Source organism: Aedes aegypti, chromosome 3 (assembly GCF_002204515.2).
Source record: "Aedes aegypti strain LVP_AGWG chromosome 3, AaegL5.0 Primary Assembly, whole genome shotgun sequence".
Taxonomy (NCBI): Eukaryota; Metazoa; Arthropoda; class Insecta; order Diptera; family Culicidae; genus Aedes; species Aedes aegypti.
In genome coordinates, this window is record NC_035109.1 from 51,771,247 (window position 1) to 51,784,589 (window position 13,343).

At 40.3% G+C, this 13,343-nt stretch overlaps 1 protein-coding gene across 1 annotated transcript; it reads right to left on the reverse strand.

Moving 5' to 3' along the window:
* Nucleotides 1–206: 206 nt before the first annotated feature.
* LOC5573965 (protein SET) lies at nucleotides 207–1,982 on the reverse strand. The gene is made up of 2 exons (XM_001654956.2): nucleotides 1,384–1,982; nucleotides 207–1,084 (listed from the first exon to the last, which is right to left on the reverse strand). The coding sequence occupies exons 1-2, from the start codon at nucleotides 1,799–1,801 to the stop codon at nucleotides 750–752; spliced, it is 753 nt and encodes a 250-aa protein (XP_001655006.1). The 5' UTR covers nucleotides 1,802–1,982; the 3' UTR covers nucleotides 207–749.
* Between the last annotated feature and the right edge of the window lie 11,361 nt (nucleotides 1,983–13,343).

The following is a 13,343-nucleotide window of genomic DNA, read 5'->3' on the forward strand; positions in this document are numbered from 1 at the left end:
CACTACAAGAAGAAAATGAAACAGAGTGATTAGAGACCGTTCAAAAAGAGGCTTAGGAGAACGTAGGTACAATAAACTTTCCTTGAAATAGTGACCAAGTCTCTAAAAAGAAACCTACTACCAGTCACGAAAAATAGTGACATCTGGGAGCACGACCACCTTCAAGGATTTTCGAAGCTTCAGTAATCACTATGAACACCTTTCGGTCACGTTTTCACTACGTATCCATTTTATTCATCATTAACTCTATTTCAAGTAGTGTTTGTTTATTAGCCAGCCATATATAATTCAATTGCGGTACCATTTTCTGCCAATAATAATACTTAATAATGTCTGTCATAATTCCTGCGTCGGAGAAACCCATATGGGCGTTTCTCCACTGTCGTACCTATAGGTGGCTATAATTATCGATAAAGGTTTGATTTTGAGTGACAATAGTGATTGATTTAACACAAATGGCCTAAGGATGGTTCTATTCGCTATAAGGAAACACTGAGGTCCTAATAGATTTCATATCAACGGTGCAGCAATTGAAACAATAGTACCTATTCATCCTGCTGGAGAATGTGACAACGGACTTTAATCGAACGTAGAACGAAACATGTGCAGACTACGACTTGAGTCTCACTCGTCAAAGTTAGAGTAATAAATAAACCATTCTTCTGTATGCTTACCCAAGGTGGCAGCAAAAGACTTATAAACTTTTGATCCGTAATATCGATCTCCACGCACAAAAAAAAAATTCTGTCTTAAGCTTCCTCTTCCTCCTCCTCGATTTCGTCCTCTTCCTCTTCGCCTTCACCGTCGTCGCCAAAATCCTCTTCGTTATAGTCTTCCTCCGGTTCCGGTTCCACCTCGATGTCCGGCACCAGGTAGTACTGGAGCGGATTTGGCCACAAGTCGTCCTTGATCAGTTCGGCGATGTCGTCGTTGATCGGATCGTTATTGTCCGTGAACCAGTCGAAGAACGTCCGGTACTCGAGACCGCGCTTCCGCCGGTTGGCCATCGCCTTCTTTGGCAACATCTTGGTCAGGTCGCGATCCGGCTTCCACTTGATGGCGGTGCTGGTCGAAACCGGCGTTTCTGAAATAACAGGAAAGTTATTGTCTAACAAAATTTGAAACATTTTTCATTAGTAAGCTGGGAACACCAAATAAGACTGGTTACTAACAATAATTCAATTAACAATTAATATATTTGAATATCCCCTTCCTTATCATAAGTCATGAATTACGAAATCCTAAGTATTTTGCCTCATTGTAGAGACAGTAAAACAGAGACCAAGTCTCTAAAAAAGACCTGCTACCAGCCCTGATGTTACCCCATGTCCCCTTAGAAAAAAGTAGTCCTGCAATTCGAACCATATATTATATCATTCTCACCTCCACTCGATCCCAGGTTGAACTCCTTCGTCAGCACCTTGTTCTCGAAGTACGGATTCTCGTCAAAATAGAAGTGAATGCGATAGCCGCTCTTGATGTCCTCAAACTCTTCCACCTCGAGCTTCTCCATGAACTGCAGGCACTCTTCTTCCTCTTCCTCGAGAATGCCGGAGATCTGCGGATGGTTCACGATGGCCGTCACCCAGAAGCTCGGAATGCGCTTGATGATTTCGTTTCGCTTCTGGAAGTACGGCTTCCGCAGCCCGTTGTACTTTTGTTCCACTTTAAGGATTTCCTCGCTGGCTTTCTCGTTCAGGGCATCGATTTCATTTTGGCAGCTGTCGATCGCTTCCAACGCTTCCGATTCGTCTTCCAATGCGTCGTCGGATTTCTTCACTTTTTTCGCGATTGAAGCCATTTTCTGCCCGGCTGGGATACTCACTGCAGTAAATTGGAGACTCTCTATCGATCACTTACCAAAACTCGGTAGTAATTGTAGGTAAAATTTCCACTTTTCCGAAAATGCCGGCTCAGTTTGTGTATTGTTCGGCGAGCAGAATGCAGAAAACGCGAATTTTGGCGTTTGCTAAAAATTTTGACGGATGATTGGATGGGTAGCAAGCAGAACCGGTTGAGCAGGGGTGTTCCTGCATGGCACTGTGTTTTAATTCCTCGTTTTCATGCGCTTTTTGAATAGCGCCCTAACCGTTGATTTTAGCGATATAGTTTGTTCGGAGAAGTTTCTTGGTATATTAAGGCGCAACTTTTGACGAAAAAAATTTTGTGATCAATCCACCTAGCAGTGAGATAGAAAAACTATTTTTCAAAACATTTAGATAGACATATGGTGTCTTCGGCAAAGTTGTAGAATTGGCAATTTGAAACAACTTTGTCGAAGACACAATTTTTCTATCTCTTATACTTTTTGAGATATATGCCGTTGTATGTGAATGACCCCTAAAAATCATATATTTTATCATAACTTTTTTCCAAGATTTTTAACATTTTTTGTGTTTTATACAAAGTTGTTTGTCATAGAAAAACCCGTGTTTTTGCTGAACATATCATTACCCTATCTTTTGAAGTAACAAAGTTATTCATGAATTACTCTTTTTTCAAGGGGTAGTTTAGGCCTCTATAACTGGCTTCGGCGCAAAATGGCGCAGACAACTCTTACAAATCATGAAAGTACCTTATCTCCCCTTTTGGCAGTTGATAAAAACTTTTGTCTATAAGCGTCTTTGCATGGGTTTTTACTATCAAACAAATAAGCCTTATTAAAACGAATTCGACTGATAATTCTTTTACTTTAAGAGATAGAGAGGTGCAATGTTCAGCAAAAACACGCGTTTCAAGATGTTTAAAAACTTTGTAGAAGACATGAAAAATGTTAAAAATTTAAGTAAAGAGTTATAATCGGAAATGATTTTAAATTATTTTTTTCATGCAAATTTGTGTACTTTAAGTTAAAAAATTCGTAACTCTTTTACAAGATTTTTAACATTTTTCATGTCTTCTACAAAGTTGTTAAACATCTTGAAACGCGTGTTTTTGCTGAACATTGCATCTCCCTATCTCTTAAAGTAAAAGAATTATCAGTCGAATTCGTTTTAATAAGGCTTATTTGTTTGATAGTAAAAACCCATGCAAAGACGCTTATAGACAAAAGTTTTTATCAACTGCTAAAAGGGGTGATAAGGTACTTTCATGATTTGTAAGAGTAGTCTGCGCCATTTTGCGCCGAAGCCAGTTATAGAGGCCTAAACTACCCCTTGAAAAAAGAGTAATTCATGAATAACTTTGTTACTTCAAAAGATAGGGTGATGATATGTTCAGCAAAAACACGGGTTTTTCTATGACAAACAACTTTGTATAAAACACAAAAAATGTTAAAAATCTTGGAAAAAAGTTATGATAAAAAATATGATTTTTAGGGGTCATTCACATACAACGGCATATATCTCAAAAAGTATAAGAGATAGAAAAATTGTGTCTTCGACAAAGTTGTTTCAAATTGCCAATTCTACAACTTTGCCGAAGACACCATATGTCTATCTAAATGTTTTGAAAAAATAGTTTTTCTATCTCACTGTTAGGTGGATTGATCACAAAATTTTTTTCGTCAAAAGTTGCGCCTTAATATACCAAGAAACTTCTCCGAACAAACTATATCGCTAAAATCAACGGTTAGGGCGCTATTCAAAAAGCGCATGAAAACGAGGAATTAAAACACAGTGCATGGGTAGTAAAGAATGAAAAAAGGGAAATTACCCCGGCTCAAGAAAGTCGTGAACGTGATCCTATCAGGTTGGCGTTGCAGTTGAAAATATCTACTATTTATACACGCAAAAAAAATGTGCGGTAAAAACTACCATACCGCTCGCACCGGCAATTTTCAGCAGACCAGAAATACGCTTGATTTTACCATGTCTGTTGTCGAAATCAGATTGTTGTAAATTATTTCTGTCAAATGTACCAGTAAAGTGGTGGGATGTACCATAAACACAGTAAATTGATCTGAAATTTCATGGTAGTTTCAAGAATGGCCGTAGTCAGCTAACATAGTAATTTTTACCACAGAATTTTTTTATGTGTATTAGAGGGTTCAATTAAATACAGAACGCCACTTGATTTGTGCAGACTAAGTTTGGGCCCATTCACAAATTTCATAACGCTAGAGGGGGTGGGTGGGTGTCCTAGCGATGTTACGGTCCATACAAAAATTGAATAACATTCATACAAAAAGCGTTACAAGGGGGTGGGTGGGTGTCCAAAATGACCAATTTCAGCGTTATGAAATAAATGAATGAACCCTTTGCATTTATTTCTAATATTTTGTGCATTCAATTTTACCATGGTACCATCTCTTTCAGCGCATGAAAATGAAAAACATTGTTGCATTGCCACCAGCGCCATTGTTGAATAAGCTCCTTCCAAATGTAGCGCTAGTAGAAACGTAAATAAATTCGCCCGCCAGAAACTTTCAAAGCTGGTAAATAAACGAAAACCATATGATTCGAAACATCTCATAAAATGGCTTATTATCTTGGTTTCCGCGGTGATTACGGAGACTTCGGGTTCATTCATTTATTTCATAACGCCGAAAACGACCATTTTTGACACCCACCCACCCCTTTGTAACGCTTTTTATACGAACATTCTACAAATTTTGTATGAGCCATCGTGAGCCATCGTGAGATAACATCGTGAGGACACCCACCCACCTCCTTCAGCGTTATGAAATTTGTGAATAAGCCCTTCAGAAACCATGAAGGAAGGAGGGAGCGAAACCAGCGGAACCCATTATGATAAATGAAAACATAAACAAAAATCATCTGGTCATGCCCAGGTATTGAAAATGCTCAGCTCATGAGCAAAAATCAGCCTATTTTAGGCGCACTTGATGATCAGCCAAGGGGTAGGCCGTGATTTGTCAAGATCGTTGAGCGTTGACGATCATTGATTAAACCCTCTGTGATCAGCGCAAATCAACAACAGAAATCAACTGATCACGGCAGTTTTGACCGAATTGAAGTGCATTGAGGAATTTTGTTTTTCAAATGACAGTGCTCTAGAGTTACATACGTGTTGGATAAATAAGCTTCATTCGGTAAGACATTGGCATTTCGTTGCTGTATGGTTTAACAGTTCTTAGATTCCTTTTTTTTAGACCATAGTGTGGTACATAACACTATTCATTGGAGTAAAAAACTGCTTGAGAACATGATTCACTTTGGCAAGGGGGTATTTCTTGACGGAATTATTTTAAGTTCTGCAAATGAATGCACTTCTGAACGACGCATCTTAATGCCAAACATGAACCCAAAAGTTTTCAAAAAAACTCCCTGCCGAGGTAAATCCAAAGTGCCAAGAATATGACTCGGTTCCCTATGTGATGCGTGTATCTTTGTGGGGTGCAATTGCCTTGAAGACACGGAGTAATATCGGTTAATGACCGTGCAGAAAAGCATGACACCCGCTTGGCGCTGTTTAGGGTTATAGAGGACACGACTGTCCTACCAGGTAAACTTGTTGATACCACTTTAGTAAGACAGATTTTTGCAAAACGTCGAACAATGATGCTCCTAACATTAATTTTTACTGTGACATTTGGATTGCTTCCATGATACTGATACGCTTTGGTGTTGAATCACTGTTGCTAAGTGATATTTCAAGCTCATTGTTTACTGCAACAGTGATCGCTCATAATCGCAAGCTGGAATTTGATTGAGTGGCACAGTTCGCTCACAGACCATGGTCGCTATGATTGCGCAAAGCTCATGCTCACTATGATCGCTCACTTCTTCAATGCCAGCTGCAGCTTAATCATGATCTTAAATTCACCACAACGTGGTGGCAAAACCATAAGGGTAATAGGGGTCTGCATTTTTTCGTGGTGAAACAAATTGTAGGGGACCGAGGGGTGAACTAACGTGCCGCATGTTTTTCATTGTTTTCTAATAGTTAAAGGCTCTAAAACATATCGGTTCCTTAGGAAAGTTTTGGCGGCTGCTTGGGCACGTCAGGAGTTAATCATCAATATTAACCTCCTTTTCCCGAGCAGCCTAGATAGCCGCGTAGTGTCGGTAGCGGTTGTTTCAATTGGCTAAGAATTAACACTACGGACTGCCTGTTCCGGTGGTAAAAGTCCACCTCACAGGTGACCCCTAATTTATGGTGTGATGCGTACCGTGCCTAAGAATGAATGGTTAGGGGGGTCTAAATAAAACCTAACCGCAAACGGAGCCTGTGGGGTACCAGGGCGCCCTCCACAGTATTGAGTCCTTCCTGTGCTACCCGGAGCAATGGTGCAGGTGACCTTGTGTTTCTCCGAGATAATCGGCTGCCCTTCTTCAGTCTCTATCTTGAGGCTTAATAAGGGTGGGATTATGAATATGTTGACATTTAATTTAAATTATCACCTATATGGATTCGCAATATGCGTTTTACACAGTGTATTCTGTGCTCTTTCGCCTTTGGCGACTTTAAATAGATACCGATCTGGTTTTTTCGTTGCTGGTCTTTTTCGTGCTGAGATTGCAAAAAGCTTAATCCTGCCTAGTTTGGGTAGTGGCTACGGTTAGGTTAGCTCAGATCAATCTTCAGCATAAAAGAACAGCAACGATCAATCTTTGCAGACTCATGCAAAATGGTGCAGCCCAAGTGGCGCTAGTTCAAGAACCCTACTTTCGTAGAGGGAACTTCTATCTAGGTAACCTTGTGGACCCAGTTTTTGCTACTTTTAGCAAGCTTGAAATGGCAAACTCGCGCTCCATGCCCCGCGCATGCGTGCTCGTTAATAAAGCAATCGTTGCTACACTCATTTCTGAGTTAACTACCAGAGATGTATGTGCTGTCACAATCGATGTTTCTGTTGGTGACCTCAACAGGAAATACGTCTATTGTTCAGTATATTTACCACATGATGAACCATCCCCAACGGATGACTTCAAACGAGTTGTCGTACACTGCGTAACAAAAGGCCTTCCGCTGATTGTGGGCAGTGATGCCAATGCTCATCACATCATCTGGGGCAGCTCGGATATCAATTTGAGAGGCTCCAGTCTGATGGAATACTTAAGTAGTACAGACCTTGGATTACTTAACATAGGCAATCGCCCAACCTTCATGGTTTCTAATAGAGAAGAAGTGTTAGACATAACGCTCTGCTCGAATAGAATCAGTCACGAGTTGACGAATTGGCATGTATCAGATGAGGAATCATGGGTGATATGAATAAAAAACGTTGAACTTTACTACATGTAGCATCTACTCAAAAACAAAATCCACAAAGTTTACTACACTTTTGGTATGAATAAAAAACTTTTCGAACATGTAGTACTTACTACTTTCGAACATGAGCAGTGACTGAAGCTGCACGTTAAGAAATTTCCATTCAGGGTGCAGAGTGATTCTGCACGTAAAGAACAATCTATTCAGAGTGACGCTTAAAATTAATACAATCATGCATATGAAGAAAATGCATGGAATCTAATCGATTACGCGACAATTTGCACAAATCATGAAGGTGCTGTTATTTGACAAGATTTGTAGTGTAATTTTTCGATTAGTCTGGTATTCTCTCTATGTCTATGATTTTATGATGATGGTACATAAAAGAATTTTCTGGGTGGTTTTCGGCCTTCGCCAACGCCAGCGATTGATGTTTTTTTTTTTTAATATTTGCTTAACATCTATGAAGAGATCTTGAGACTACAGCTATCAAATTAGAAATTACATATTTTCTAGCACCAATACTGAGAATAGAATTTAGAGAGGTAGAATTTTGATGCTGTGTTTTCTTAACAGCATGTTGAATTCCGGAAGTTCTAAGTGTTTCTGTGATATTCTCGTTATTTTGGTAGGGTTTCTGATAGTCTCCTTGGAATTTCTAGAACTTAGAAGGTAGAGATTTTAATGGGAATTGTAGTGATTCCATTTGTAGTCGTAAGAATTCAATGAGGATCTTTCCTAAAAATCCAGGGTTCCCTTTGAAATTATTAAAATTCTTATCGATTTCACAAAAAATCCCATTGAAATCTATAAAATATTTAGCGACATTCAAAAGGTTTATATTAAAGCTTTGCTTTGAAATTCCAACGGAACTGGAGATCAACGGAATCCTAAAGGTTTTTACAATAATTACAAACATTGTATTCAGAATTACAAATATTCACACAATAATTCGCAGGAATCCCGCCGCAATCTCATAGATTCTTACAGAAATACCGTCTCAAAGATACCCACAGAATTCTAAGAGATTAATATCCGGGATCCCATTCCCACCCCAATTCTAGAGTTTTTACCAGATTTCGAATATTTCCGCAATATTCCTAGAATGGTATTTAAACTTCCAGAATTATCATAAAAAATCCGACATCCCTATCGGAATCCCAATGTTCCTACAAGAATTCCGGAATTTCAAAGGAAATCTGAGAATCTGAGATGTCAGAATTTACACGTAAAATTCAGAATTACATTATAAATATCTGAATTCCTACCGACATCCTAAAATTTCTAGAAAATAACATGATTATCGTAATGCCAGAGTTCACACGGATATTACAAATTGCTACTGCCAGTAATCTTACCGGGATTTCAGAATTGGCGGGGCGAATGTTTACGTCACCTCAGAACTCCTAAGCAAAACTCAAAATACCTTCCGAAATATCAAAACTCATATCGTTTTCCCATGATTTTTACTCAAAAGTAAATTATTCCATTCAATTTCGCAATCTCAAAGCATGAGTAGCAACCTCTTAAGCTAACTACCAGTAGCTTTGTAGTAAATGCTACCTTTATTCATAGCAACGCGTTGTTTGTAGTATGTTCGAAAGGTGTAGAAAGGAAAATGACACAAACATATTCCACTCGTGTTCCACATATAGCGTTTACTACCGAGATTGTAGTAAACTCAACTTTACTACATTTTATTCATACGGCCCATTATCTGATCATCGCTACATCTTCTTTGAACATTCAAATGTAACTGCGCAGACTTTGCGTTTTAGGAATCCCCGATCAACAAACTGGGAACTCTACATTGAATTGGTTGCGACCAAATTTCATGGATATTCTCCGTCCATTGAAAATCCAAGTGATCTGGATGATGCCGTTGATACTACAACATCCTACATTATGGAAGCTTTTGAAGAAGCATGTCCTCTGCGGTCTGTAAAGACTACAAGAGGGACCCCATGGTGGAATTCCGATCTGACTAGACTCAGGAAACAATGTAGAAGGAGTTGGAACAGACGCCGTTCAGCTGGATCAGAGTCGTTCAAGTCAGCTCGCAAGGCTTACAAGAAGGCCCTTCGTTCTGCTGAACGATCCGGCTGGAAAAACCTTTGTACAAATGTTTCCAGTTTGAGTGAAGTCAGTCGGTTGAACAAAATTCTTGCAAAATCTAAGGATTTCCAAGTGAACGAAATTCGCTTACCTAATGGTGACTTTACTTCTTCCGATGAAGAAGTTTTAGAATGTTTATTCAATACACACTTCCCCGGATGTGTGGACATACCATCTACGGATGAACCAAATGTCTTTTCATGTAGTTACGAGTCTCTGGCCTCGGCTCGCAGTATCGTAACTACTGAATCGATTCAATGGGCGCTTAATAGTTTTGCTCCTTTCAAATCTCCAGGAGCGGATGGGATTTATCCTGTTCTGCTCCAAAAGGGATTTGAGTCTATCAAACATGTTTTGAAAAAGCTACTTGTAAGCAGTTTTGCTACCGGGTGCATTCCCAAATCCTGGCGTGATATTACTGTAAAGTTTATCCCAAAATGAGGACGTGCGTCGTATGAGGAAGCGAAGAGTTTTAGACCAATCAGTCTGACCTCTTTTCTTCTGAAATGTCTGGAACGCATTATCGATCATCACATCCGTGATGTTTATTTGGCAAACATGCCTCTTCATGTGAATCAACATGCTTACCAATCTGGAAAGTCCACTGTGACTCTTTTACACAAAGTTGTATACGATATCGAGAAAGCATTCGCTCAGAAGCAATCGTGCTTGGGTGTTTTCTTGGATATTGAGGGTGCCTTTGATAACGTGTCTTTCGATGCCATATTGGAAGCCGCACGAAACCATGGGCTACCTACAATGATTACCAATTGGATTCATCAAATGCTCAAAAACCGACATCTCTTCTCGACATTGCGTCAAGCAGCGATTCGAAAATTGAGTGTTTGCGGATGCCCCCAAGGGGGAGTCTTGTCACCACTTTTGTGGAATCTCGTAGCAGATACGCTATTGAGGCAACTCAATAATTGCGGTTTTCCAACTTATGGATTTGCCGACGACTATCTAGCTCTGATAGTTGGTATGTGCATAAGCACCCTATTCGACCTGATGCAAAGTGCTCTTCAGGTAGTCGAGAGTTGGTGTCGCCAATATGGCCTTTCGGTTAACCCGAATAAAACATCTATTGTTCTTTTTACGGAAAGACGAAACCGCGATGGAATTCGACCTTTACGTCTTTTTGGCACTGAGATTAATGTGACTGATCAAGTAAAGTATGTCGGAGTCATTCTAGATTCCAAACTTTCATGGACAGCTCACATTGATTTCAGAGTCAAAAAAGCTTGTATGGCCTTCGGTCAATGCCGGCGAACCTTTGGTAAAACTTGGGGCCTCAAACCCAAATATATCAAATGGATTTACATAACAGTTGTTCGACCAATATTGGCATATGGATGTCTTGTGTGGTGGCAAAAGGGCGAAGTGAGAACAATCCAATCAAAATTGGGCCATCTCCAAAGGATGTGCTTGATGGCGATGTCTGGTGCGTTCTCTACAACTCCCACAGCAGCGCTCGAGGCCCTTATCGACGTTGCGCCACTACACATATATCTTAAACAAGAAGCACTTTCTTGCTCTTACCGTTTATGGGTACTGGATCTACTGGAGAAAAATCCAGTGAATCGTAGATCTACACACACTTCGTTGTTTCCACTTTTGGTGAATTGGGACAAAATTGTCCTTGCTCCAAGTGATCTCACAATTGCTTGTAACTTTCCTTACAGGACATTTACCACACAATTCCCTTCACGGGAAGAGTGGACGTCTGGCTATTTGGAAAGAAGTATATCAAACGATATAGTATGTTACACTGATGGCTCCCTTCTTGAAGGTAGAGCTGGTGCAGGAGTATATTCTCGTGAGCTAAGGCTGAATCAGTTTTACTCACTTGGTAGAAACTGCACCGTTTTTCAGGCGGAAATATTTGCTCTTATGTGTGGAGTGCAATCAGCACTTCAACAGCGCGTAATGGGTAAAGTCATATACTTCTGTTCAGATAGTCAGGCTGCTATAAAAGCTCTCGCTTCGGCCAACTCAAGGTCGAAGCTTGTTATCGCATGTCGAACTCAAATTGAGGAACTGAATTCAGTCAACTCTGTAAACCTTGTATGGGTACCTGGCCATTCTTCCATCGCTGGAAATGAATTGGCTGATGAGCTAGCTCGCGATGGAGCATCGCATGACTTCATTGGCCCTGAGCCGGCTATTCCAATTTCGAAGTGCTGGGTGAAGCTTCAGATAAATTCTTGGGCGGCAACTCAGCACAAGCAATATTGGAATAGTTTGGAGTCGTGTCGTCAAACAAAATTGTATATTACTGAGCCATCTCCAAAGGTGGCGAAGTATTTAACAAATCTGTCAAAGCAGAATTGCAGTCTCTTGGTCAGAGCGTTGACAGGCCACTGCCGACTCAACTATCACATGGCAAATATTCAGCGTGCTGACTCATTTGTGTGTGATAGTTGTGACTCCGATTATGGAACTTCGTATCACCTGATATGTAACTGTCCAGTTTTTGCGCAAATGCGATTCCAATTACTTGGTAAGCACTTATTAAGTGAAACTGAATACAGAAGCCTGAATCTTCAGGACATCCTGTTATTCTTAACCCGCTGTGGTAATGAGCTATAGGCTCTCTTTACGCTCATGCGTTTTGCAGTGCCCTTTTTAGGGCGCTGTTCGAACCCATTGTGGTATGGAGCTACATGCTCTCATTTCGCTTATGCGATCTTCCCTCTTCAAGGGACCCCACTCCTATTTCCTCCCATCTTTCCCTTCCCTTTCCTCTCCCATCGGGTAGATGATGAAATAGGCTCAAATATGGCGATGGCACAAATCTCCCAACTGGTGGGGAACGTGCCTTTGGAGCCGGCCTTCTGATACCTGATTCATTGGAGTAAAAAACTGCTTGAGAACATGATTCACTTTGGCAAGGGGGTATTTCTTGACGGAATTATTTTAAGTTCTGCAAATGAATGCACTTCTGAACGACGCATCTTAATGCCAAACATGAACCCAAAAGTTTTCAAAAAAACTCCCTGCCGAGGTAAATCCAAAGTGCCAAGAATATGACTCGGTTCCCTATGTGATGCGTGTATCTTTGTGGGGTGCAATTGCCTTGAAGACACGGAGTAATATCGGTTAATGACCGTGCAGAAAAGCATGACACCCGCTTGGCGCTGTTTAGGGTTATAGAGGACACGACTGTCCTACCAGGTAAACTTGTTGATACCACTTTAGTAAGACAGATTTTTGCAAAACGTCGAACAATGATGCTCCTAACATTAATTTTTACTGTGACATTTGGATTGCTTCCATGATACTGATACGCTTTGGTGTTGAATCACTGTTGCTAAGTGATATTTCAAGCTCATTGTTTACTGCAACAGTGATCGCTCATAATCGCAAGCTGGAATTTGATTGAGTGGCACAGTTCGCTCACAGACCATGGTCGCTATGATTGCGCAAAGCTCATGCTCACTATGATCGCTCACTTCTTCAATGCCAGCTGCAGCTTAATCATGATCTTAAATTCACCACAACGTGGTGGCAAAACCATAAGGGTAATAGGGGTCTGCATTTTTTCGTGGTGAAACAAATTGTAGGGGACCGAGGGGTGAACTAACGTGCCGCATGTTTTTCATTGTTTTCTAATAGTTAAAGGCTCTAAAACATATCGGTTCCTTAGGAAAGTTTGTTTAGTAAATTGAAAGAAGGCATATAAGCCAATAACATTTTTTCACGGAAATGGTCTATTATACGTTGCTTAAGAACGGCAGATCACAATTCGAGCAGGTATTTCAACAGAAGAACGACGTATTTGACGGCGAGACAGCAGTACAACTTCTCAGATGATACACACCAGATTAAAGTAAACTTAACAGATGTTTGTAGTCGGTTGAAAATCGTCTGTGCAGTTTTTTAATTCTACCACACGGTCGTTTGCGAATACCCTTTAATGGGTAAAAATTCACCCATTTCCGCTAGAAGTGCCTCTTCACATTTAAGCTAAGTATGGTGTTTCGCTCAAGAAAAGTAAAAAAATTCCTTGACTGAATGGGTCAAGAAATTTCCTACAGAGAGCCCCCTCTGAAGTGACATTTCTTCTCAACTGCGTACTGTGATCAGAAAAATGAGATTTTCTTGACCATTTC